This window comes from Jaculus jaculus, chromosome 4 (assembly GCF_020740685.1).
Source record: "Jaculus jaculus isolate mJacJac1 chromosome 4, mJacJac1.mat.Y.cur, whole genome shotgun sequence".
Lineage (NCBI taxonomy): Eukaryota > Metazoa > Chordata > Mammalia > Rodentia > Dipodidae > Jaculus > Jaculus jaculus.
Genome location: NC_059105.1, coordinates 121,206,185 through 121,234,104, shown reverse-complemented (window position 1 = coordinate 121,234,104; position 27,920 = coordinate 121,206,185). Strand labels below are relative to the sequence as shown.

Below are 27,920 nucleotides of genomic sequence, written 5' to 3'. Positions count from 1 at the left end.
GTCCTTAAAGATACTTAAATTTTTATTTTAGGTTGTAAAGACTGTTTGAATTCCATTACTTTTCTGCAATCCTGTTTATTCATCTGGCAAATGTGGATGGTAATAGTACCCTGCCTGATTATGCTGCTACAAGAATTAAAAGTCAGGCGAGTGTGGTGGTGCATGCCTTTAATTCCAACACTAGGGAGGCAGAGGTAGGAAGATCGCCGAGAGTTAGAGGCCAGCCTGAACTACATAGTGAATTCCAGGTCAGCCTAAACTAGAGTGAGATCCTACCTCGAAAATCCAAAAAAAGGATTAAAATCTAAAATTTGAATGGCTTGTGTCCAAGAGATGATACTGCTGTGCTTACATTGAGCTACAAGTCCTTAGAAACATTGTGAATGCGGTCGAAAAGTTTTCACTAGGATGAAAAGAATTCTAAAGATTAATTTCAAAAACTCTACTAGGTCGCTATTATACCGGATGAAAATGCGCATGGAATGCTACGCAATAAAAGCAGCGCATGCGCAGCGTGTGCATGGAAAGCTACTCAAGGAGTTCGGGGCCTGCGCAGCACGCGCGGGCGAGAGCAAGCGAGCGTGCGCCGAGCCGTGGGGCAGGCGCTGCGCGTGCGCGGGGCGGAGCCTGTGGGCCTTGGCGCGACACTGGGATCCTGTGCTGTCGCTCTGGTTGCTCAGTAGCTGCTCGACTCAGAGACGGGTGGAGAACACCGCTCTGAGTCATGGATTTTGAAAATCTTTTTTCAAAACCCCCTAACCCAGCCCTCGGCAAAAAACCGGCCGCGGACTCTGAGGAAAGGTGATCCCACATCTTCTGGTCCTTTGCCGGGCTCCGCCCCTTCGCGCCCTCTGCGAACCCCGCGGAGCCACGATCCGGGAGCGCATGGGCGAGCGCTTGGGCGGTCCCCGCGGGGCGCGGTGGTCGCGGGAGGAGAGGTCGTGTCGGGCAAGTGGGAGTGGAAGGCCGAGGGAGCCCAGTTCCCGGGCCGCCGGGGCAGGGATGCCGAGAGCCTGGGGAGGGGAGTAACCGGCGGCGGGGGGAGGTTCGTTTCTCTGCACGCCTGCTTTCCTAGTCCTACCTGTCTTTACCGCCGTTTCTAGTTAACTCCAGCTCCAAAGAGAGATCAGTTGCTGTTTCCACCGACATCTGATTGATGAGAATTTTAAAGGAGACAGTGCAGGTGATCAGCGAACCCTAAGGACCAAAATTTAAAAAAGCTACAAGCATCATTTCGGTGTAGTATTTCAGTTAAATTGAGAAAGCATGCAAAACTGCTGGCCAAGTATCGTGTAAATTTCATGTACTCATTCGCTTTTTAGTCTTTGGAGTTTGAAGTAAAAAAAAGACATCTTCCCAAACGTTTGTCTTCCTCCTTGCTACCCATTTTTCCTAAATCCTTGACACACATCCTTTACTCATTTAGTTCCCTCATTCTAGGCATCATTTCAGTGCAGTTGAGTCTCCATGTATAGTATCACTCATTCCTGTTCACGTCTCTGTCTCAGATGCCTGAATGGAAACCATTACCTTAATTGAGAGCTTTGCTGAGTACTTTACCTGAAATTTTCCATTTAGTCCTCACAACCTTAAAGAGGCACAGAGAAGTTAAATAACCTGCCAAGATTTAAGTAGCAAAGCTGGGATGAAGATAGTATTAGTAGAAGTAGAAGGTAGTATTACTTCAAGACACATGATTTCATCACACAGCTTCTAAAATAAAATCACTAATAAGTCCTATAAACCTTGAAAGAGGTGGACACTCACTTATTTGCACATGATACAAGCATCTAAAGAAAATGAGAACTAATTACTAAAATACCTAAGAGTTGAGCAAGGCAAAGCATCACAAAAGAGAAAATAGCAACATATAAAAATAATATCAGCTAACAATTTAAAAATATACCAGACAGAAGATCCACTCACAAAAGCATGATTGAAGTACATAAGAGACATTTTTGCCTAGAGATAGATGAAGAATAGTATGGAAGTAGTGTGAAATGTTTGTTCACAGAAAATGTCTACTGTTCCTTCCAGTTTAGGTCTTTCACATTTGTAGATACCTGCATTTTGCTCCCAGTTTATTTTTTATTTTCAGGGTATTACAAAATTTTTTTACAAGTTGTTCAGTCTTGTATGTTTTTTTGTTTGTGATGAGACTACTTATTTAAAAACAATTTTTATTGAGCACTTGCTACATAATATACATGATTCTAGCCCCTGAGGATAGAGCAATAAATGAACAAAAACCAAAAAAATCCTAGTGTCCATGAAATTATATTACTGGGGGAGGAGTACAGATGATATGTAAATGTGTAATATAAATGACGTGGAAAAAAGCAGAGTAGGAGATTAAGTGGGTAATGATAGAGTGGGTATAGACATTGTAAAGAAGATAGTTAAAGAAAAGCGTCATTGATAACTGGAAGATGACATTTGAGTCAGAACTTGATGGAGTGGGGTTTTGATAACTGGAGAAAAGAGTGTTCTATATAAAAGTCCTCAGGGGAGTGAGGTGGTGTATGATTGGGTGGGACAACCAAGTGGTCAGGATGACTTCTGCTGGAGTGGAGTGTTAGGACTTGAAGTTGGGGTAGTGAAGATTTGCAGAGTCAGCTCATGGAGGGTCTTAGAGATGACATAATAAGGACTTTAGCATTTACTGTGAATAAGATGAGTGGACATTGGAGGGTTTTTAGCAGGGAGTGAAATCTGATGTAATTTTACTGGTGTCACTCTGGTCATTTGAAAAGTAGAATACAGGGGAGCAGGAGAAGCTTGGATCATTTAGTATGAATAAAGTCAAATAGGAGATGTTTTAGAGAAAGAATAAATTGTTTTTGTTCCCATTTTTTGGGGGGGAAGTAAAAGTCTGTCATCAGAAGATTAGAGTTGCTATTTTAGGAGGAGGATTTGATTTCTGAGAGCTATCAAGTTCAGTGTTGGACATGTGAAATTAAGTCGGTTAGATAGATATCCAAGTGTTCAATGGGGTGTTTGGCTTTGTTTAGAATTTTTCTTTTTGGATATTTTTGTGGCAGTGTTTCACTATGTAGCCCAGCTTATAGTCAAACTAACAGTGGTTCTCCTACCTCAGCCACCCTAGTCTGGGATTAGAGGTATGAGCCAGCATGCTCAGCTGGCTATGTTAGATTTGAGGGTCAGAGTCCAGGGTGAAGACTAAGGTGTTGGTCAGTTATATACAGATGGTATTTGAAGTTTTGAGATGGAAAGAGATCACCAAGAATGAGAGAACAGATAGAAGGATGAGGACTGACTGAGAGTTGCAAAGATGTATAAACAAGGGAGATTTAGAAGCAGCCACAGTGAGGAAGAGCAGGGAGGGCTCTGTGGCTGAACATGTTTGACAAGAGGATAAACATTTCTGATCCATTCTGCTTATAGGCTGGATGATATGAGGACTCAGAATTGTGGTCCTTAATGAAGTGGTGAAAATGAAGTAGGCAGTGTAGAATGATAGGGTGTGGTTTTGGGCATATACTTTTTCACCAGTCTGATATTTCCTTTCATCTTCTTGTGTCCATTTAAGTTCTGCTGGGATATGCCCAGGTACTTATCTCATACAATGTCTGTCCCAGTCAGTTTCTTATACCTGTGAGTCTGAAAACAAATTTTCTTTTTAATCCTCACATTTGGATTAAGTGGGTAATTATAGAGTGGGTATATCAGAAGGTACCCTGCATCCTTTCTAAAATACCTTTCAGTTATACATTGGTTTACAAATCTATTTTATTCTGAAAGCCTCTGGCCCTGAAATTAGCTTGTTTTCCTCATATATGCACTTGTACTTACCCCTTAAGAGTGAAATTGCTTAATATTTTTCTCCCAAATACATAGCAAGCTCCCAGAAGACAGGAGCAGGTTGGTCTTTCCCCCTCTTTGTTGTATCTCAGGATGTGAGGTCTGAGCGTAGCATGTGATGAATACTCAGGATTTGTTGACTGAATGGAATGATGGATAAATGGATGATTTATGTAGGTGCTAAATTTATTTTTTTGCATATATGCAGAATGTGTGTGTGTGTGTGTGTGTGTGTATGTATGTATGTATGTATGTATGTATGTATGTATGTATGTGTGTGGTCACAGTGAGGAAGAGCAGGGAGGGCTCTGTGGCTGAAAGTATTTGACAAGAGGATAAACATTTCTGACCCATTCTGCTTATAGGTTAGATGACATAAGGACTCAGAAATGTGATCTTTTTTTTTTTTTTCTTTCGAGGTAGGGTCTCACTCTAGCTCAGGCTGACCTGGAATTCACTATGTAGTCCCAAGGGTGTCCTTGAACTCATGGCGATCCTCTTACCTCTGCCTCCTGAGTGTTGGGATTAAAGTTATGTACCATCATGCCCGGCTGGAATTGTGGTCCTTAATGAAGTGAAAATGAAGTGGGCCAGAGGTAGACAATGGGGGTTTTCCTTGATCACTCTCCACTTTAATATGTATATATGTATGTATGCATGCATATATGTATGTATGTATATATTTGAGAGAGAGAGAGAGAGACAGAGACAGAGAGAAGGGGCATGCAAGAGCCTCTAGCCACTGCAAATGAACTTCAGATACTTGTGCCACATTGTCTATCTAGCTTTAGGAGGTACTGGGGAATTGAACCTGTGGTCCTTTGGTCTTACAGGCAGCCCCCACACTCTCCACTTTTATTCTGTAAGACAGAATCTCTTGTTGAACCCAAGACTCACTGATTCAGTAATACTGGCTAGCCAGTGAAACCCAGGGATTCTTGGTCTCCACCTCCCCAGCACTGGGATACAGGTACACATCATGATACACCTAGCATTTATATGGGTTCTCAGGATCTGAACTTTACCCATTGAGCTATGTCCCCAGCCTAGGTGCTAATTCTTCGACATTAACATATCCAAATTTTCAGTTTTGTGGGTTATTCATGAGCACATTGACATTTACTTCTCATCATGGTGTTGTACATTATTTTTTCTGGAGTATTTGGAATTTCTTTGAGGACAAGTTGAAGACAAACTCAGACAATGAATTTTGATGCTGTAGTGTAAACTGTTTTCAGGATGAAAAATATCTCTTGTGTTATTTGATTTTTTTTTTTGCTGCAGAATCAGTGATGAGATAGAGGATACTGAAATTGAAGAAACACAGACAGAGAAAATAAAATGGAAAGCAAAACGGGACCGGGAGCAAATTCCCAAAAAAGTAAGGTTGTTGGCATATTGAAAAACATCTGTGAATGGGTCTGATAAAAATGAGGTGTCTGGGGCTGGAGAGATGGCTTAGTGGTTAAGCGCTTGCCTGTGAAGCCTAAGGACCCCGGTTCGAGGCTCGGTTCCCCAGGTCCCACGTTAGCCAGATGCACAAGGGGGCGCACGCGTCTTGAGTTCGTTTGCAGAGGCTGGAAGCCCTGGCGCGCCCATTCTCTCTCTCTCCCTCTATCTGTCTTTCTCTCTGTGTCTGGTGCTCTCAAATAAATAAATGAAAAATGAATAAAAACATATTTTTTAAAAAAAAATGAGGTGTCTGATTTGTCTAAGCATTTAGGACCCAGTTACTTTCATCAAGGAAACTTAAATTTATCATTCAGTAGCTTTCTTGCCATTTAACATGAATGATAGTAACTGCTTTTATTTTTATTTCCCCTTATACCTTAGATAAGATGGATAATGTGCCAGGATTATATAACAAGGTTGATTTCTCTCTGAAATGTTTTGTAAACTGGTTTTGAAAACTTTCTTTGCAAATTAGATTTTTAAATGTTACCTACACGTTTTGACTTGCTAACTTAGCCCACCTGAGCCATCAATAACTCAAAACCTGAATTATTTGCTAAGGTTGCTATAATAAAGTACCATGAGATTGGCAACTTAAAAACCGAGATATCTTATCCTAGGATTATTGAGGCTGAAAAGAATTCTGAGAGCAGGGTGCCTGCAGGCATGGTTCCTCCTAAGCCTGTGAGGGAGAGGCTGTTCCAGGGTCTCTGGTGATCTTTGGCTTTCTGTGGCTTGCAGAAGCATCCTTTATCTTAGCATTCTCTTGACATTCTTCCTGCATGCTTGAGTCTGTCTGACTGTTCCCTTTATTTATTTATTTATTTATTATTTATTTATTTATTTGAGAGAGGGGGAGAGAAAGAGAGAGAGAGGGAGAGAGCAAAAGCGAGAGCAAGTGCGCACAGATGCACCAGGGTCTCTACTGCAGACAAACTCCAGACACATGTGCTACCTTGTACATCTGGCTTACGTGGGTACTGGGAGGATTGAACCTATGATTTTAGGCTTCGGAGGCAAGCACATTAACTGCTAAGCCATCTTTCCAGCCCTGACTGTCCTTTTTTATAAAGACACTTTTCATATTAGATTTGGACCCACCCTAATGATCCCATTTGTAAAGGCCCTATTTGCAAATATGGCCACATCCAGAGGCACGGAGGATAGGACTTCATACACGAATTTTGTGGGATTTAGTTCAGTCCATCATGAAGTCAGTATCTGCCCCTCTTGCCTCTTTCTCTTTGGATTTTTGTTATTTTGGTGAAAACATCACATAAGAATGGGCCTGTTCAAGCTGGGTGTGGTGTAGCACACCTTTAATCCCAGCTGAGGATCAAACCCAGGGTTTCATGCATGCTAGGCAAGCACTCAGCCAATTGAGTTCTAGTCTCATCCCCAAACATAAAAAATTGAGATCTAAGCCGGGTGCAGTGGTGCACGCCTTTAATCCTAGCACTTGGGAGGCAGAGGTAGGAGGATTGCTGTGAGTCCAAGGCCACCCTGAGACTCCTTAGTGAATTCCAGGTCAGCCTGGGCTAGAGTGAGACCCTACCTCAAAAGACCCCCCCCCAAAAAAAAATTGAGATCTAGTCTCATCCCCGAGCTTACAAATAATGTTTTTAAGCAGAAACTGCCTTAAGATATCTGTTGTGAACAGCTTGGACATTTCCAGGCTCAGTTATCATGCTTAGGTTTCTGTCCCAGTGGGTGACTGAGTTTCGGGTTGTCTTGGGATAGCATTCAAGAAATAGTTCTGAAAGTTATGTGGGGGCTAGAGAGATGGCTTAGCAGTTGCCTGTGAAACCTAAGGACCCAGGTTTGATTACCCAGTACCTATTGTAGGCCAGATGCGCAAGGTGATACAAGTGCACAAGACCACACATACGCAGAAGATGGCAAACGTGTCTGGAGTTCGATTGCAGTAGCTGGAAGGCCCTGATGCACCAGTTTTTTCTCTCTCACACAAAAAATTTAATTTAAAAATTTAAAAGTAAAGTGGAGCTGGGGTTGTAACTCCGTGGTATAGTTCTTGCCTATCATATGCAAGCCTCTGGTTTCCAGCCCCAGCACCACAGAAATAAATAAGTAAATAAATAGTAAAAGAAGAGTCAACTTGGCTACAGAGAATGGGGCAATTCCTATTGTTACTGTCACCTTTGCTGACTTCCAGGAGCAGAATTTGGCTTTGTAGCTATCGTATATCATACATGTAAGTAGATTTTCAGCTGGACTAGGATAGTTTACTTGATGATTTATGAAATAAAGTATGGAATTAGAACATTTAAAATGTTGCAAATGCAATGTGAGAACTATAATCCCCCCTGCCAGCAAATAATTAAGATTTGGGAGTTTAGATTTTTACTTTAGTAGATACATTGGACACATTCAGAATCTTCCCTCAAATTGTATTTAAAGATTGATATGTCATCGTGGCTTGTTTTTTTTTTTAAATTTTTTATTTTATTTATTTATTTGAGAGCGACAGACACAGAGAGAAAGACAGACAGAGGAAGAGAGAGAGAATGGGCGCGCCAGGACCTCCAGCCACTGCAAACGAACTCAAGACGCGTGCGCCCCCTTGTGCATCTGGCTAATGTGGGACCTGGGGAACCGAGCCTCGAACCGGGGTCCTTAGGCTTCACAGGCAAGCGCTTAACCGCTAAGCCATCTCTCCAGCCCAGTGGCTTGTTTTTAATTCTGAAAAAATTCCAACATTGTTAAGCATGGAATTGGGCTGGTGTTTCAGTCAGGTTCACATTGCTGCCAGAAAACACCCAACCAAGAGTAGCTTATAGGAAGAAAAGGGTTTATTTTGGCTTACAGATTCGAGGGGAAGCTCCGTGATGGCAGGAGAAAAGGATGGCATGAACAGAGGGTAAACATCACTTCCTAGTCAACATCAGATGGACAACAGCAGCAGGATAGAGTGCCAAACACTGACACGGGGAAGCTGGCTAAAACACCCATAAGCCCACCCCCAACAATACATAGCCTCCCAGGATGCTTTAATTACCAAATTGTCATCAGCTGGGGATGTAGCATTCAGACCACCTGAATTTTATGGGGGACACCTGAATCAAACCACCATAGCAGTGGTTAAAGTGGTTAAAGGTGCTTGCTTGCAGTGCATCCTAGCCCAGATTTGATTCCCCAGTACCCACAAAAAGCCAGATGCACGAAGTGATACATGCATCTGGAGTTAGTTTGCAGTGGCTAGAGGCACTGGTATACCCATGCACTCATTTTCTCCTCTCTTTCCCTTTCTCTGTCTCTCACTCTTTCTATTCATAAATAAATAAAAATATTTTCAAAAGGAGTGGGTAAAATAGTGTATGAAACCCGTGTACCTATCATTGAACTGAAATAATGATTATTTCATGGCCAGAGGTTTTTTTTTTTTTCCTGTATAACAAGCTTGTTTTAAATCTTACTAAGTTTTAAAACTTGAAATTTTTACTTAGTTTAAGCACTTTGGAAACTCTGCAACATCACCAAAAAATTTGTCACGTACAAAATCAAGAAGTAAGGACTATGATGCATATAGTGATGATGAAGTCTGCAGTGAGGAACCAGAAGATAATTTTGCCAAAGAACTTCAGCAGTACATACAAGCTAAAGAAATGGCAAACATTGCCCCACCACCAGCACTTCCTGCAGAATTTGTGAAGAAAGAGGGAGGAGAAGGTACACAGAAGGGTGAGCCCAACCACTTTCTTGTTAGAGTCTCTCTAGAAGCTGTCATGGTTGTCAGTATGTGGACAAGGGGTTTTTCACCTGCATTTTACTTATGAGAAGTGTTTTTGGTGATCATTATACCAGTCATGAGCTTGCTTGTTCTGAGACCTTGCACTTGATGCATATGTGCTTGTGTTTTAGGAGTAGCTGGGGGCTACAGGTGGGTTGTTATCAAAGGCCATGGCTTTTGTCAAAAGGAGAATGCTAAATCCCTGACCTCTACATGTTTGAAAGATAGGATATATCTGTTTGCATTGCTATCATTTATAGGATTTACTGATGGGGTGATAGTTTATATCTTTCTATACCTATATCTATTTTTATTTTTTAAATTAATTATAATAGGAAAAAAAGAATTGGATTGTGAGAGGCATGCAAGAATTTTTTTTTTCTATGTTAGGAAAGATGTCAAATAATTTTTGTAACCATTGTTTGGATTTGGAAATACTCTGCCGCAGGTAGAGGCATTGGGCCATAGTTTGTTACTCTCAACTAACCCTACAGTGCATTCTCCTTGATTGTTCTTGTTATGCTGTTTTGTGAACCTGTAGGAAACAAGTGCTTTTTATCTTGAAATTCCACAATTGGAAAGAATAAGCATAGAATAATTCATCCTATGTAGCCATGTCGCTGTGAATAACAATTTTTTGCATATTTAGCCATTTTAATTATTTTTTGATTTTTTACTTCTCTGTTGCTACACAATACCAATCAAAGGAAAGTAAACCAGTTTTACAATCTGTATGCCTAAAAGCAGGTACTACTGTTTATTTTACTGACTTGTTTAAATGATTTACTTTTGTAAGAATCAGGTGGCATTATGCTTGTTGTACAATGCCATATTGGTATGTGGCATAACAGGAAACAGTATTGTATGATATACTTATAAATACTATGAAACTATTGTGTTTCATGTAAAAAAAATTATTTATTTGAGAGAGAGAAAGAGAGAGAGAGGGAGAGAATGGGGTGCCAGGGCATTCAGCCACTGCAAACAAACTCCAGATGCATGCACCCCCTTGTGCATCTGGCTTATGTGGGAGAATCAAACCGGGATCCTTCGGCTTTCAAGGCAGATGCCTTAACTTCTAAGCCGTCTCTCCAGCCCTTAATTCTTTTAAATTTACTTATTTGAGAGTGATAGAAAGAGAGAGAAAGAGGCAGAGAGAGAGAGAAAGAGGAAGAGAATGGGCACATCCGGGCCTCCAGCCACTGCAAATGAACTCTAGACACATGTACCACCTTGTGCATCTGGCTTATGTGGGTACTTGGGAATTGAGCCTTGAGCCAGTATCCTTAGACTTCACAGGCAAGCACTTAACCGCTAAGCCATCTCTCTACCTCCCCTACATCGTTTTTTTTCTTTTTTTGTCTGTGTGTGTGTGTGTGTGTGTGTGTATGTGTGTGTGTGTGTGTATGTGTGTGCGCGCATGTGTGTTTTAAGTGCTAGGGATTAAACTCAGTCTCATAATACCAGGGAGACACTTTACCACTGAGTCATATTCCCAGTATAGAAATACAGTTCTTTCATTACTAAAATGAGATTTAGACATAGTGATTAGGGCAAATGATATGGGTACTGGGGAATTGAACTTAGGCCATCAGGTTTTGCTATTAAGCATCTTTTACTGTGAGCCATCTCTCCAGCCCTAGCCTCGAACTATTCTTGCCTTGAACTTTTTTTTTTTTTTAATGTTTTTTTTATTTGAGAGAGAATGAGAGGGAGAGAATGGTCATGCCAGGGCCTCTAGTCACTGTAAATGAATGCAAGATGCATGTGCCATCTTGTGTATCTGGCTTTACGTAGGTACTGAGGAATCAAACCTGGGTCCTTTGGCTTTCCCAGCAAGCACCCTGACTCCTAAAACTATCTCTTTAGCCCTAGTCTTGAACTTTTGATCCTCCTGCTTTACCCTTGCAAGTCTAGGCTTATAGGCATGTATCACCATATGAAACATCAATGAGAAATCTGGCTGTAACTTATTAAGTTGTTACAGTCAGCTTCACATTGCTGGCAGAAATCACCCAACCAAGAGCAACTTTTGGGAGAAAAGGGGTTTATTTTGGCTTTTAGACTTGAAGGGAAGCTCCATGCTGACAGGGGAAAATGACAGTATGAACAGAGAGTGGACACCACAGGTGGACAACAAAAACTGAATAGTATGCCAAACACTGGCAAGGGACACTGGCTATAATACCCATAAGCCTGCCCCCAACAGTACACTGCCTCCAGGAGGCATTAATTCCCCAAATCTCCATCAGCTGGGAACCTAGCATTCAGAATACCTAAGTTTATGGGGGACACTTGAATCAAACATTTCACCCCTGGCCCTCATAACCTGATAAAGCATCCATGATATAAAATGCAATGCGCGCTTGCCTGTGAAGCCTAAGGACCCCAGTTCGAGGCTCGCTTCCCCAGGTCCCACGTTAGCCAGATGCACAAGGGGGCGCACACGTCTGGAGTTCGTTTGCAGAGGCTGGAAGCCCTGGCACGCCCATTCTCTCTCTCCCCCTCTATCTGTCTTCTCTCTATGTCTGTTGCTCTCAAATAAATAATAATAAAAAAAAATGTTTTTAAATGCAATGCATTCAGTCCAACTTTTAAAGTTCCCATATTTTTTATCAATCCTAATGATGTTCAAATATCCCCATAGTTGAAGGTCTTTTAACTGAGCCGTAATACCAAAAAAAAAAAAAAAAAACCCAAAAAACCCAAACTCATAATGGCACATCATAAACACTCACAGTGCAAAAGATTGCATTGGGCATAGCAAAGAACTATTCAGCCAATACAAGATTTAAAACAACCAGGGCAAACATCAAACTCTGTAGCTCCAAGTCCAACAATTCTAGCCAGTGCTAAATTTCTAAGTCTAATAATTCTAACCAGCAACAAGTCTCTGGAGTTCCAATTCCACCCCTCCAGCTAGGCTACTCACAGTCCTGGAAAACTTCATCTGGGGCCAGCAGCTTCCCTTAGCAGCCATCTTGTGGTCCCAGCATCTCCATTGGGTCTCCATGCAAGCAATCCAGCAAACCTGCTACTACACACTGCCCATTGAAGTTTCCAAAACAAAAGACTGTGTTGCAAATTCAGTGACCCTTTCCTGCATTTCTTATATTCCATAATACCAGGTAGGGTACCAATTTGTTGATCCAGGGGAGAATAAAGCAGACTTTGAAGAACAGGACACTCCTTGATCATTCAGGCCCCTTCAAAAGAGTCTATAGTCTTCCTGAAACCCCAGTGCAGGTCAGCTGAACCAATTTTTTAAAAATATTTTGTTTGTATTATTTATTTGACAGAGAAAGAGGGAGAGAGAAAGAGAATGGATGCACCGGGGCATCCAGCCATTGCAAACGACCTTCAGACACATGTGCCCCCTTCTACATCTGGCTAACATGGGCCCTGGGGAATTGAACCAGTGTCCTTTGGCTTTCAGGCAAACACCTTAAGCACTAAGCCATCCCTCTAGCCCAACTGGCCCAATCTTAAAGGTTGTAATCTCTCATATAATTGCAGCTGAACGGGCAGAAATTTCAGCCCAAAGATTTCTTTCTGTGCCATATTCCTCTACTCAAACTAGTCCATTTCTACACAAAGCAACCTTGTACAAATTCTTGGGACAGGGGCATAACAGCAAGCCTCTCACACAAAGTGCTTCTATCCCAGTCCAGGCAAAGCTCTTTCTCACCCTCAAAGGCCAAACCTCACAGTCCATAGTTCTTACTGCATTTAGGTCTTGCAACTCTGACTAGAATAGTCCATCAAGCTGTACTTAGAGCACTGCAAGACATCTGTTAGGCCAAGGTTTCAAATCCTTCACATTCCTCTTGAAAATCAGCTTCATAAGGCCAAAGCCACACAGCCAGGTGTCTAGCAGCAAATGATACCACTTGTTGGTACCGACATTACTATTGCAGTCAGGTTTGCCCTGCTGGCCGAAATCATCCAACCAAGGGTACTTTTTGGGGACAAAAAGTTTATTTTGGCTTATACACTCAAGGGGAAGCTCCCTGATGGCACGAGAAAATGACAGCATGAGCAGAGAGTGGGCATCACCCCCTGGCCAACATTGTAGACAACAGGAACAGGAGACTGTGCCAAACACTGGCACTAACACCCATAAGCCCGCCCCCAACAATACACTGCCTCCAGGAGGCATTAAGTCCCAAATCTCCATCAGCTGGAAACCTAGCATTCAGAACACCTAATTTTATGGGAGACACCTGACTCAAACCACCACACAGGTCATTCTAAACCTTTGAGGGACTGGAGAGGTGGCTCAGTGGTTAAAGGAACTTGTTTGAAGTTTTTTCCTCACACTTTGTAATGGTATGGCAATTCCTGATTGAAAAATTGTATCCTGATATTTTCAAAAGGACCTTGCTTATGACCTGCAAGATTGATTTCATAATCTTTTCTTCCCTCTCCCTAACACTTCTTTTCAGAAAGAAAGAATTGGGGGCTAGAGAGATGGCATGATAGTTAAAGGTGCTTGTTTGTAAAACTTGAAAGGTTGGGTTCAAGTCCCCATACCTAGGTAAAACCAGACACACAAAGTGGCACATGCATCTGGCATTTATTTGCAGTAGCAAGAGGCCCTTGCATGCCCATTCTCACTTTCTCTCCTCTCTCTTTCTCTCTCTCCACTGTCTCACATAAATAAATAAAAAATACTTTTAAAAAGGAAAGAAAGCCAGGTATGTTGGTGTATGTCTTTAATCTCTACTTTGGGAGGCAGAGGTAGGAGTATTGCTGAGTTTGAAGCCAGCCTGAGACTACATAGTAAATTCCAGGTCAGCCTGGGGTACAGTGAGACATTACCTTGAAAAACTAAAAAAAAGGATGAATTGGGACTTCAAGATATGTTATAATTCTCTTTTTGGTCTCTTAATTGCATAGTTTCTAGAAAGACAAGTCTGTGTCATATCAATTTTCTCCCACTGAACTGTAGAAGTTTCCCGAATTATTATAAGATGTTCTTAAGATTAAAGTGATTTCAGACTTTTCTATCATTTTAAAAACCAACTTTCTCATTTCTAGCTGCCAAACAAAAAAATAAAAATCCTAAAGCTGGTTGCAAGAACAATAAGCAGAAAAAAATGAAGCGAAAGTGGCCTGGCACTGGGAACAGAGAAGCAAATGTGTTGAAGATCGGTGGCTCACAAGGAAAGGTATGGTGCATAGCTTGTAGGAGGACACCTATTTTTTTTTTTTTGTATTTTTATTTATTTATTTGAGAGTGACAGACAGAGAGAGAAAGGGGGGGGGGGGAGAGAGAGAGAGACAGAATGGGCACGCCAGGGCCTCCCACCACTGCAAACGAACTCCAGATGCATGCGCCCCCTTGTGCATCTGGCTAACGTGGGTCCTGGGGAATTGAGCCTTGAACCGGGGTCCTTAGGCTTCACAGGTAAGTGCTTAACCACTAAGCCATCTCTCCAGCCCGAGGACACCTATTTGTTTTGGGAGTTTTCTTCAGTTTCAGGAAGTGCTCAGTGATATGGAATGGCAGGAGCATCCCCCACATCTGTTATCTGGAGACCTCCAGCTGTGGTGAGCTCTCCATGGTGGTTCTTCTTACTCTTATTGCTTCTTTTTCTCTGAACATTGGCTGTCAGCACCCACTTTTGACCTCAGTGATTTCCCAGCTGGCTTTGAACACGTAATGCACACAGGCTCCTTGGCTTTTGAGTGTAGTGCCACCAGTGACCACAGAAGATATGGAAGGAGAGAGGAGTTCTGGAGATAGTTCAAAGACCATTGTGGTATTGCAAAGATCATACTATTGTAGTCCCTTATCTGTTTTGATTCCTTCTGGAAATTAAAATGAGTGTTTCTGGGCATTAGCCTTAATAAGTTCCAAACCCTGCTCTAGTATTTTGATTTGATTTGTAGTTTTCCTTGGTCTGCATGTGCACTTAGCATAGAACTGCCTTTCTGGACTCAGCTTTTCTGAAGGTCTTTAAGTTGAATGTTAATTTTTTTTTTATTAGGCTTTGTCACAGGGGATAAGAGTTTGGGGTGATAAGAATATTTGAAATACCAAATACAGGGCTGAAGAGATGGCTCAGTAGTTAAGGTACTTATCTGCAAAGCCTAATGTCCAGGTTTGATTCCCCAGTACCCATGTAAAACCAGGTGCTCAAAGTGGCACATGCATCTGGAATATGTTTGCAGTGGCCAGTGGCCCTGACATGCTCACTCTCACTTTCTCTCTCTCTCTGCTTGCAAATAAATAAAATAATTTTTTTTAAAAAGAAATACCAAATATTAGCTGGACATGGTGGTTCATGCCTTATAGTCCCAACTATTTGGGAGTTTAGGCAGGAGTTCAAGATCAGCCTGGATTACAGCAAGATCCAATCTCAGAAAGAGGATAGGAAGGAAGGGGAAAACAAATACCAAGTAGTATAGATTGAAACAATTTATATAAAAGTCATTCCTGCCTCCATATCCGAAAATAAGGACTGAGGCCCTAGCTTCTCTGCTCATAGTCACATAGGGCCAAACCAGGGCTGAACTTGGTTTTGTAACCCCTCTTCAGGGTTCCCTTTCATATGGTTACATGAGTTTAGATGATTCTTCAGCCAAAGCTGAAAAAAGCTATATGAGGTCCAAGTTCTAAATATGTGTTAGACTCTCATATGAAACCAAAGGTTTAAACTTAGACATAGGTACAGATATAGTTTGCATGGTCTTTTAAATGAATAATATGACATTTTTGCAAAGCAGATCACATAAGAGACTCTAGCTAGCTCTTTTAATTGCAAGTACCATATTCCTAAAACTGAATTTATTAATTTGACATGTAGAATCTGTAAGCTTTATCATTAGTATATTAAAAGTGCTTTTGTATCCAAAGATCTAAAATGGATTTTAAGCTTAACCTTCATTTTATTAATTTTTTTTAAAATGGGCATGCCAGGGCATCTAGCTGCAGCAACTGAACTCCAGCAAGTGAATACCACCTTGTGCATCTAGCTTACAAGGGTCCTGGGGAATTAAACCTGGGTCCTCAGGCCTTGCAAGCAAGTGCTTTAACTGCTAAGCCATCTCTCCAGCCCTAACCTTCATTTTTTATGCAAAAAATAATGAGAGTGAATGTATTTCTAGTTATGTTGTTAATTTGAGCTAATCTGTGTACTCAGTTTGTACTCTGTGAACTTGTTGTTGAAACTACAGGTTTTCCACTGTTTTTATGATTCTCATTTTTCCCATAATTTTAAATATTTTTATCCTTTTAGACTTCATATTTTATTACAAGTACTGACACTTTCATTTTTAATTATTTTTTCATTTTTACAAAGTCAGGGCAATGTATGGGATACTTCACAGTTGAAACTGACAAAACTTACAAAATACTCATTTTGTAAACTAATGTGCAAAAGTCCAAGTCTTATACCTGAAGGCCATTTTAGAAAGATATGTTTAAAAAATATTTTATTTATCAGGTAGGGATGGGTGTGCCAGGGCCTCTTATTACTGCAAATGAACTCCAGACAATGTGCCACTTTGTGCATCTGGTTTTATTTTTTATTTTTATTTTTAAAAATATTATTTATTTATTTCCAAGCAGAGAGATAAAACAGAGGGTCTGGGTATGACACTGCAGAGGATCTCCAAGATACATGCACTACTTTGTGAATCTGGCTTCATGTAGTTACTGGGGAATTGAACCCAGGTTGTCAGGCTTTGCAGGAAAGTGCCTTAACCACTGAGTCATCTCTCCAGCCCATTGCATCTGGTTTTACATGGGGCCTGGGGAATTGAAACCAGGCCAGCGGGCTTTGCAAATAAGTACCTTTAACCACTGGGCCACCTCCCCAGTCCCCATAAAAAGACACCTCGTTTTGAGACATCCTGTTCTGTAGCCCAGGATGGCCATAACTTGTGATCCTTTTGCTGTAGCCGAATGCTGACATTACAGGGTTGTGCTGCCAGTCCAGCTAGAAGACATGCTTTTAAAAAGTAGTTCACAATAGTTTTTGTTCAAGAAAATAAAATATTTTAATTTCTTTCTTTTAAATATTTTTATTGTTTATTTATTTGAAAGACAGGGAGAGAGAAAGAGGCAGATAGAGAGAGAATGGGCATGCCAGGACCTCCAGCCACTGCAAATGAACTCCAGATGCATGTGCCACTTTGTGAATCTGTCTTATGTGGGTCTTAGGGAGTTGAACTTGGGTCTTTTGGCTTTGCAGGCAAGCACCTTAACTACTAAGCAATCTTTCAGCCTTAAAATATTTAAGTTCTGTTTCTCACATTTGGTCTTCTGTTTTTAAAGGATGGTGAACCTACAGAGAAGCAGCCATGTGTGAGGATGAGTCAGGGGTTCATCAATCAACACACAGTAGAACGCAAAGGCAAACAAGTCTGCAAATATTTTATTGAAAGGAAATGTATTAAGGTATAAGAATAAACAAAAATATGCTAAAATGTAAGGCTGCAGCAAAAATGTACTCCAACTGCTATTTCCATTTGATGGTCTTTAAAGACATACCTGAGGGTTTTAAAACTTCTGGAAAAGGTTCAACAAGAAAATTTGAGTTTTATATTTTATATTTTAGCAGATAATTTTTTGGTATGTGAGTTGTGTGTGTATATGATGTGTTTGAGTGCAGGTACATACATGCTGTGGTGCACATGCGGAAATTGAATGACAACTTTTGGGTGTCTGGTCTTGGTCTTTCATCTCCTCTGAGGCAGGATCTCATGTTCACTGCTGATTTTTGCTAAGGTAGCTGATCCTCAAACTTCCAGCTGATCCTGCCTCTGCTTCCCTTCTGACCTATAGGCATGGCTGGGATTACAAATGCCTGCTGCCACATCATCTGGCTTTTCACGTGGGTGCTGAGGTTCCAAAGTCAAGTACTCATGCTTCTGTGACCATTGCTTTATCCACTGAGCAATCACCTTGACCCCTAAGATAATTTTAGTTTTTGTGTGTGCATATTTGTTTGTGTTTTAGTATGTGTGTGTGTGTAAGAGGGGTGGAGAGAGTGAGTATATGCACAGGTGCTGTTCCTCAGGCACTATCCTCCTTTTTATAGCCAGGGTCTCTTACTAGCCTGGTACTTGTTAATTAGGCTAGACGGGCTGGTCTGTAAAGCCTGGGAATGTGCCCTCCCTTCCCAGGTGTGTGCCACAACCCCAGGCTTTTTTTAATATGGGTTGTGTGGGCTGAACTCAGATCCTCATGGTTGCCAGGCAAATACTTTGCCAATTGAGATATCTGTCCAGCACTAGAACAAGATAATTAAAAAAAAACTACAGTGTATTAAAAATAGTATTAAAAAATTTAAGCAGACATGTCATATATTTATAATCTGACTCATTAAGTTTCTGGAATCATTTGCTTATTTAAAGTTTAGCAGGAATTAAATTGTAATGTCTTGTCTATGGGAAATAACAGTTTTCCCTTGTTCTTTTATTGCTCAGGGAGATCAGTGTAAATTTGATCATGATGCAGAGATAGAGAAGAAAAAGGAAATGTGTAAGTATTATGTGCAAGGCTACTGCACCAAAGGTGAAAACTGCCTGTATTTGCATAATATCCTTTACTGCTGGTTTTTGTTACTCCTCATAGATATGCCACGACTATTTTTAAAAAGAAAACTCTCCCCTCCATCCTGAAGGTAGGCTCTCACTCTAGCCCAAGCTGACCTGGGACTCATTCTGTAGCCCCAGGCTGGCCTTGAACTCAGGTACCTTCTTGAGTGCTAGGATTAAAGGCATATGCTATCACACCTGGCTAAACATGCAGATTTTTTAAAAATCCTTTTACTTATTTATGAGACAGGGAGGGAGGGAGGGAAAGAGAGAAAGAACGAGAATAAGAATAAGAATATGTATGTTAGGGCCTCTTGCTGCTGCAGATGAACACCAGACACATTTGCCACTGTGTGCATCTGTCTTTATGTGGGTGCCATGGAATTGAACTTGGGCTGGCATACTTTATAAGTAAGCACTTTTAACTGCTGAGCCATTTCCTCAGTCCCAGATGCATACCACCCCCCCTCTCCCCATAGGATCTCATGCTGGTCCAGGCTGACCTAGAATTAACTATATAGTCTCAGGGTAGCCTCAAATTCACTGCGATCCTCCTACCTCTCTGCCTCCCAAGTGCTGGATTAAAGGTGTGTGCCACCATGCCTGGCTCCAGATGTAAACTTTTTGTTTATTTTTATTTATTTATTTGAGAGTGACAGAGAGGGGGAGGAGGGGGAGAATGGGCGCACCAGGGCCTCTAGCCACTGCAAACGAACTCCAGACGTATGCACCCCCTTGTGCATCTGGCTTACATGGGTCCGGGGGAATCAAGCCTCGAACTGGGGTCCTTAGGCTTCACAGGCAAGCACTTAACCACTAAGCCATTTCTCCAGCCCCCAGATAAAAACTTTTTAATGAAGCCAGAATTGTTGTTAAAACAAAATTATACCATCTATGCCAACTTACTATTAAAGTGATTATGTTATCTATAGTTTTTCCTAAAAAAGCAAAGAGGATCCTTTTAGAAAACCTCTTAATGGAGGTCCCTCTGCGTGGTACAGAGGGATCTTGAAACCTGGTCAGTTCCATCAAGATGTCAGAATTTTTGCACAAGGGGGTGCACCTGTCTGGAGTTCGTTTGCAGTGGCTGGAGGCCCCAACGTGCCCATTTTCTCCCTCTATCTGCCTCTTTCTCTCTTCATCTGTTGCTGTGAAATAAATTACAAAAAAAAAAAAGATGTCAGAGTTTCTGCTGTGATAATGTCTAATTGAGTCTATATTCACATAAGCTATTTCATGGAAAGATAGAGATCATGTAGCATGGACCACCTGTATATTCCATATTGTGTGGGGTTTGGCCCTTGATTAGAAGAATAACTTCAGTTCTGTAGTCCAGATGGTACAGACTAGTTATAAAAACATGGAACACAGCATTTTAGGGTAAGAGCACCTTTGATCATCATATAAGTTGTTTTTCTTTAGTCATACAATATGAGGAGTGTCAAATTCCAACTTCAAGATTTTTTCCTAGAAAATAATATTGAAATTGTGTAAATTTATTCTATTTTAGTCAAGTCTAATACATAAAGGATTCAGGTTTTTTAAGACATGTTATTGTCATTGATTCTGTCCTATCCCAAATGAATCCTTTAAAATAATCACATTTCTCAATATATTGTTTTCATGTATCAGTGAAACATGTAAACATTATGGTATATATTTGTGAAGGAAAAATTGTCATTCTAAAATTATATATTTTACATTTAACTCAGTAATTAATTGTCTCATAATTTAAACAGAGTGATTCTACTAATAGGGAAGATCTTTATATAGGAAAAATGAAATTATTAACAATAAATTATTTGGGTTAAGATTATTCTTTTCCTTAACATTTGTGTCACATGAATACCCTTGCAAGTTTTACCATACAGGAACAAAGTGTTATCAAGGAGATCACTGTAACTTTTCTCATGCTCCGTTGACTCCAGAAACACAAGAACTGTTAGCTAAAGTAAGTATGCTTATATTCTTTTGCTTTCCTTTTTAAAAGGTTACAGTTGTATCCAGGATAGAAGTTTGAAAAGATACTATTCTTTAAAGAGAGAGCTTCATCAGTTAGTTTAGGATAATTGGAATTTACTTAGGTTTGGGAATTTCTTTTTATTTTTATAGCAGAAAGGAAGATTTATATTCACTAATATAAATTACATTAGTTATATGTTAGTATAAGTTAAAATGTTCTTAAAATTTTCAAGATAGCAACTCTTGAACTATTTTTAATTCTTTCTTATATATACACATTTGTGAATTAAAAAAGATTATTTATTTGAGAGACGGGAGAGAGAGAGTGTGTGTGCGCGTGCGCACATGCCAGGGCCTCCAGCCACTGCAAACAAACTCTAGATTCAATGCACCACCTTGTGCATCTAGCTTACATGGGTACTGGGGAATTGAACCTGGGTCCTTAGGTTTAGCAGGCAAATGCCTTAACTGTGAAGGCATCTCTCCAGCCAGTGTGTGCATTTTGTTTGTTTGTTTGTTTTTTGGTTTTTCAAGGTAGGGTCTCACTCTGGTCCAGGCTGACCTGGAATTAACTCTGTAGTCTCAGGGTGGCCTTGAACTCACGGTGATCCTCCTACCTCTGCCTTCCGAGTGCTGGGATTAAAGGCATGCGCCACCACACCCGGCTCAGTGTGTGCATTTTTTAATGTCTGTGGATATGTGTGTGTGTGTGTGTGTGTGTGTGTGTGTGTGTGTGTGTGTAGGACCAGAAGTCAATGTTGGGGTGTCTTTCTCAATCTCTCCACCTTATATTTTGAAGGCAGAAACTCACTCACCCCAAAATTCACTGTTTTGGCAAGATTAGCTATCTTCCAAGTCTTGAGATCTCATATCACTGCCTCCTTAGCACTGGGATTACAGGCATGAGCCATCATTCTTGGCTTTTTTAAAAAGTTTTATTTATTTATTTGACAGAGAAAGAGGGAGAGACAGAATGGGTGCACCAGGGCCTCTAGCCACTGCAATTGAACTCCAGACACATGCACCACCTTGTACATCTGGCTAACGTGGGTCCTGGGGAATCGAACCTGGGTCTTTTGGCTTTGCAGGCAAATGCCTTAACTGCTAAGCCATCCCTCTAGCACCATTCTTGGCTTTTTTGCATGGGTCTGGGGATTCAAACTCAGGTCCTCATGCTTGTGTGGCAAGTCTTTACCAACTAAACCATCTCCCCAATTTTGTAGTTAGCAACTTTTTTTCCTTTTTTAAAAAAATATTTATTTATTTGAGAGAGAGAGAGAGTCAGATAGAGATAGAAAGAATGAGAAAATGGGTACATCAGGTCCTCTAGGCACTGCAAATGAACTCCAGATGCATGCACCACCTTATGCATCTGGCTTACGTGGGTCTTGAGGAATCAAACTATGGTCCTTTGACTTTGCAGGCAAGTGCCTTAACCATTAAGCTATTTCTCCAGCCCCTTTTTTTCCTTTTGAGATAGGGTATCACTCTAGTTCAGGCTGACCTAGAACTCACTCTGTAGTCCCAGACTAATCATATTTACAGCAATCCTTCTACCTCTGCCTCCCTAAGTGCTGGGATAAAAGGCATGTTCCACCACTCCTGGCTATGTAGTCAGCAACTTTTAATAGCTGAGATAAAGAAATTCAAAGAAAATAGGAGAATTAGTATTCCTGCTATAAAGACTATTAAAAGGAATTGGAGTCATTTAGAGTTAAAAAATATGCAAGTAGTAGTTTCAAAGGGTTTTCTTTAAATATTCTTTTGGTCTATAAGAAAAAAATCAGCTGGGTGTGATGGCACACGCCTTTAATCCCAGCACTTGGGAGGCAGAGGCAGGAGGATTGCTGTGAGTTTGAGGCCACTCTGAGATTACATGGCAAATTCTGTGTCAGCTTGGGATAGAGTGAGACTCTACCTTGAAAAACAAAAAGCAAAATACAAGAAAAAAAGAAAAGAAAAAAATCATTGAGAAGTTGCAATGCATTTATATTTTTTTCATTTCATGTCAATTGAGGGTAGTCTCTCCAAAATTAAATTGAAATATTGCAAACCTAAGAAGATCATCTTAAAACCATGTATAACAGGAGTCCCCTTGAACATATGTGAATATTAGAAAGTCAGAGGTGCTTATTACTATATACCTTCTAAAGTATGAAGCTGGGAGTGGTGGCACATGCCTTTAATCCCAGCACTTGGGAGGCAGAGGTAGGATTGCTGTGAGTTCAAGGCCATCCTGAGACTACATAGTGAATTCCAGTTGAATGTGGGCTAGAGCAAGACCCTACCTTGAAAAACCAAAAATAAATAAATCAAATAAAGTACAAGAGGTACCGTGGAACTAGAAATTTCACCAAATATTTATTTAAAGGAAATGCCTATATGGAAATTATATAATTAGTGCTTTATTTTCTCTTGTAATTATATGATTATTAGGCAATGATATTAGAATCATTTGAAAAGTATAAGATGTGACAGAGTACCTATTAGACATTAGTACATAAAAATTATCTGCTTTTTTCTCATATCAGGTTTTGGATACAGACAAGAAGTCATGTAAATAGTCTAAAAAGGTAAAAGTAGCATATACCATTTTAAAACTTTTATTCTCTGAAATATCTGTTAAATAGGGACCCCGGTTCGAGGCTCGGTTCCCCAGGTCCCACGTTAGCCAGATGCACAAGGGGGCGCACGCGTCTGGAGTTCGTTTGCAGAGGCTTGAAAGCCCTGGCGCGCCCATTCTGTCTCTCTCCCGCTATCTGTCTTTCTCTCTGTGTCTATCGCTCTCAAATAAATAAATAAAAAATTTAAAAAAATATATCTGTTAAATAGCTTCAATAGAAGTTTTAAATCTTAAAGTATTTTTTTTCCTCTACCAGTAAAACATTATAAAATGTTTAACACACATACATAGATATTTGGCTTTCCATTAACCTGTTTCTTCATGTAGATTTGTCTGCCATTTATATTTTCCTTCTCCTCTTGCACTTCTTTCTAAATGTACCCAATGTGTGTAATTTTCTAGACAACATGTTTCTCTTCTCTATCTCTGCTTACAAATAAATAAATAAATATATTAAAACTATGTATATTTTATTTAAGCCTGATGACCTGGTTTGATTCCCCAGTACCTCTTGAAAGCCAGATGTACAAAGTGGCACATGCATCTGACATTCATCTCCAGTGCCAGGAGAACCTGGTGAGCCCATACTCGCTCTTAGCTGCTCTCTCTCTATCAAATAGATGAGTAAGCTAGGTGTGGTGGCACACACTTTTAATCTCAGCACTCGGAAGGCAGAGGTAGTAGGATCACTGTGAGTTCGAGGCTACCCTGAAACTACATAGTGAATTCCAGGTCAGCCTGGGCTACTGCAAGACCATACCTGGAAAAACAAAAACAAAAACAAATAAGTATATAAGTAAATATATTATTTATTTATAATCAAAGTTTGAGGTCACTTGCTGTTGCAAATGCACTGTAGATGCATGTGCCACTTTGTGCATCTGGCTTTATGTGGATACGTTTATGTTTCCTGGTATAAGTATGTACCAGTTTTATCTGTGCTATATTCCAAGGACTAGAAGAATTACTATATCAGTTTAAGATAATGCCATTTTTTTAAAGGGTTTTACCAGTTTACACTCTTATAAACTATATAGAATTCACACTTGCCCACACTTGTCAGTGCTCTGTAAGGTGTTTTTGTTTTTGTCAACTTAGTAGGTGCAAAAATTGTCTTGTAGTTTTACTTGCATGAAGTACAGCATCTCTTCCTAAGTTTATTGACTCTCGAGTTTCATCTTTGGTGAAATACTGTTACTGTCTTTTACCCATGTTTCTGTTAACTTGATTGTCCTTTCTACACTGATTTTTAAAATTTTCCTGTTATAATCCTTTGTAAAGAGTGGCAGGTCTTCTCCCATTTTGTGAGCTGGGTCCCCCTCCTTTTTTTTTTCAATGGTAGGATTTCACTAGCCTAGGCTGACCTGGAACTCATTCTGTAGTCTCAGGCTAGCCTTGAACTCACAGTTCTTTTTCATGTGAAAGGGCTTGGCTTTCTTGAGCTTCTGCCAATGCCATGGAAACATGCCCCATCTAGCCCGCAGGAATCTTGCTGTATAGCCCAGGTTGTCCTTTGGAGATTTTCCAGTTTTAGCCTCCTGAGTGCTGGGATTGCAGATGTATACCAGTGTGCCCACCTGCAGTGCCTGTTATTAACAGTCATTTGTGTTACAGATACTAACACCACTTTTACATCTGGCTTATGTGAGTAGCTTGGGAATTGAACCCCAGCCAGCAGGTTTTGCAATTAATTACCTTTAACTGCTGAGCCACCTTCCCAGCCCTTTCCCCCAATTTATTTTCTGGTTTATGCAGTATTAAGGATCAAACCCAGGGCCTCATTATGCTAGGCTAGTGCTCTACTACTCCTTTAGCCCTCCTGCCCCCAAACTTTTTTTTTGAGGTAGGGTCTCACTCTAGCTCATGCTGACCTGGAATTTACTATGTAGTCTCAGGGTGGCCTTGAACTCACAGCGATCCTCCGACCTCTGCCTCTCAAGTGCTAAGATTAAAGATGTGCACCACTATGCCCGGCTCAACCCCCCCCCCAATATTTTGATGAGTGAATTTAAGCCTATTCATATTTATTGAAAAGACAGAAGGTTTATTTGGGTCATTTTATTTTCTTCAAGGAGGGTCTCACTCTAGCCCAGGCTGACCTGGAACTCACTTTAATTCCAGGCTAGCCTTGAACTGACAGCGATCCTCCAACCTCTGCCTCCTGACTGCTGGGATAGAGGCTTGTGCCATCCCGCCTTGCTAGGTTTGGTTAATTTCTGTGACTTGATAGTTGGCTATGTTGCATTTGTATGCTCTTCCTGTCTTTAGTCTGTTTTCTGGCCTGTATTACTTTTGCTTTCTTTTTTTTAAAATTTTTTTGTTTTATGTTTGTTTATTTATTTCAAAGTGACAGAGAAAGAGGCAGAGAGAAAGAAAGGGCACGCCAGGGCTTCCACCACTGCAAACGAACTCCAAACGCATGTGCCCCCTTGTGCATCTGGCTAACGTGGGTCCTGGACAATCGAGCCTCAAACTGGGGTCCTTAGGATTCACAGGCAAGCGCTTAACCGCTAAGCCATCTCTACAGCCCTCTTTTTTTCTTTAACAACTTACATGATTGTAAACAATATACATTTGCTTTCTTAATTTCATTTTTGTGCTGACATTTCTATCAAATCTATTCTTTTTCTTAAATTTATTTCAGAGAGAGAGAGGCTGATAGAGAATGGGCACACCAGGGCCTTCAGCCACTATACATGAACTCCAGATGCATGTGCCACCTGGTTCATCTGGCTTGCATGGTTCCTGGGGAATTGAACCTGGGTCCTTTGGCTTTGCAGGCAAATGCCTTAACCACTAATCCATCTCTCTAGCCCTCAAATCTTTTTAGTCTTCAGTTCCTATGGTTTTATTTTTATCATTTCTCTTTTTTCCATTCTTTTTTTTTTTTGTTCAATTCTAGTATCATTTTCTAAATTTTAATTAAGATACTCTTTAATTTTTTCAAAGAATATTTAATTGTGGAGCTTTAAAAATATTTATTTTAAGGGTGAAGGGGGGCGATGGGTATGCCAGGGCTTCCAGCCACTGCAAACTCCAAATGCATGTGCTACTTGATGCAACTGGCTTTACATGGGTACTGGGGAGTTGAACCCAGGTCCTTAGGCTTTGCAGGCGAGTAGCTTGACCACTGAGCAATCTTTCCCACCCTAAACTTTGGATTTTGGTGTTACTTTTCTTCATGTTTGGGAGGAGGCAGTTTGGGCAACTGAGTTGGTAATTTTCACAGGCTGATATGTTTTGTTCTGTCTTCTCTATAGCATGTACCAAGGAAGAGTGCTAATGCCTATTCCTGCTCCGGACTTTTCAAGACTGGTGATGTGGAGTAGTTTGCAGGATTCTGCATGTAAAGTGTCCTCTTGTGTCATGTTATGTGCATCTTCCTTGTGGACCAGAGGGTGAAGCCTCGTGCTGGAGTGAAGGGCTTGGTGTTCCCTGGGAAGCTCCAGCTTTGGGGGAGGCAAGGAGCCCTGATGGCATCTATGCTGGCTGGTGGGTGAATATCATAAGACTGAGTTACACAAGTCTCCTCCTATTGAGATTTTTGAATGAAATAGGAAGCAGAGCAGAGTGAGTAGTGGGTAAGGATGAAAGAAGAGGTATAGCATGTTTGAGGGTAGAAAATTACCAGAGGACATTGGGATAATATAAAAACAAAGTTAGCCTCTTCATGTCAAATACATTCACAGCATTTTTGTTTTTGTTTTCTTTTTTGAGACAAGGTGTCACTCTAGTCCAGGCTACCCTAGAACTCATGGCAATCCTCCTCCCTCAGCCTCCAGAGTGAGTGATGGGATTATAGGGATATATGTGAGTCATTGTGCCCAGCTTTACTCACAACTTTTTGTTTTTGTTTTTGAGGTAGGGTCTCACTCTAGCTCAGGCTGACCTGGAACTTGTACTCTGTAGTTCTAGGCTGGCCTTGAACTCAGAACAGTCCTCCTACCTCTGCCTCCCGGGTGCTGGGATTAAAGGCATACACCACCACACCCAGCTGTCACATTTTTAACGATTACTTCACAATTCTATTTTATGGTTTGTTATAAAATATGATTCTATGATTTTAAGAATCAATTTCCTGGTGGATTATTTATTTCCAGTTTCTTACTGTTATAAATAAAGTTGAATAATGTCTCTAGATACACCATTCCCAAACTCTTTCATTGTTAAAAATAAGAATATGTGCCTTTCTTATTGGTTCATAAGCAGTAATGTATAAAATGCAAATTTTAGGAGTCAGGTGTGGTGGTACAGGCCTTTAATCCCAGCACTTGGGAGGCAGGAGGATCGCCATGAGTTCAAGACTACCCTGAGACTACATAGTGAATTTCAGGTCAGCCTGGACTACTAGAGTGAGACCTTACTCTAAGAAAGTAAATGTTAGGAGTGTGGTGATATCTTTTTTTTCTTTTTTGGTGACCCAATGAAGGCTTTTTGTTTTGTTTTTTATTTTTCAAGGTAGGGTCTCACTCTAGCCCAGGCTGATCTGGAATTCACTATGTAGTCTCAGGTTGGCCTCAAACTCAAGGCAATCCTTCTACCTCTGCCTCCTAAGTGCTGGGATTAAAGGCTTGTGCCACCACGTCTGGCCTGATGATATCTTTAACATAGCATACAAGTACAAAAATTTCCCAGTAATAGATAGTGAGATTCTAAATACATGTTTTATATAGTAGTAGTGATTATTGTTAGACAAATACCATGAAACAAACTATTGTCACCATATGATTTCATTGGGAAAAATAATAACATTACTCTGTATAT

At 40.6% G+C, this 27,920-nt stretch overlaps 1 protein-coding gene across 1 annotated transcript; it reads left to right on the top strand.

Moving 5' to 3' along the window:
• The first annotated feature begins 631 nt into the window (after positions 1 to 631).
• Zc3h8 (zinc finger CCCH-type containing 8) lies at positions 632 to 27,296 on the top strand. The gene is made up of 9 exons (XM_004669778.2): positions 632 to 801; positions 5,107 to 5,203; positions 8,739 to 8,973; positions 14,063 to 14,193; positions 17,307 to 17,429; positions 18,461 to 18,572; positions 20,413 to 20,522; positions 23,065 to 23,106; positions 26,417 to 27,296. The coding sequence occupies exons 1-8, from the start codon at positions 725 to 727 to the stop codon at positions 23,095 to 23,097; spliced, it is 918 nt and encodes a 305-aa protein (XP_004669835.2). The 5' UTR covers positions 632 to 724; the 3' UTR covers positions 23,098 to 23,106; positions 26,417 to 27,296.
• The last annotated feature ends 624 nt before the right edge of the window (positions 27,297 to 27,920 follow it).

Excerpts from the sequence above, each read along its gene's own strand:
- Zc3h8 (XM_004669778.2), top strand. The coding sequence starts at position 725 with ATGGATTTTGAAAATCTTTTTTCAAAACCCCCTAACCCAGCCCTCGGC. Across the intron at positions 802-5,106 it reads GCCGCGGACTCTGAGGAAAG|AATCAGTGATGAGATAGAGG; the intron begins GTGATCCCACAT and ends TTTTTGCTGCAG. Across the intron at positions 20,523-23,064 it reads CACAAGAACTGTTAGCTAAA|GTTTTGGATACAGACAAGAA; the intron begins GTAAGTATGCTT and ends TTCTCATATCAG.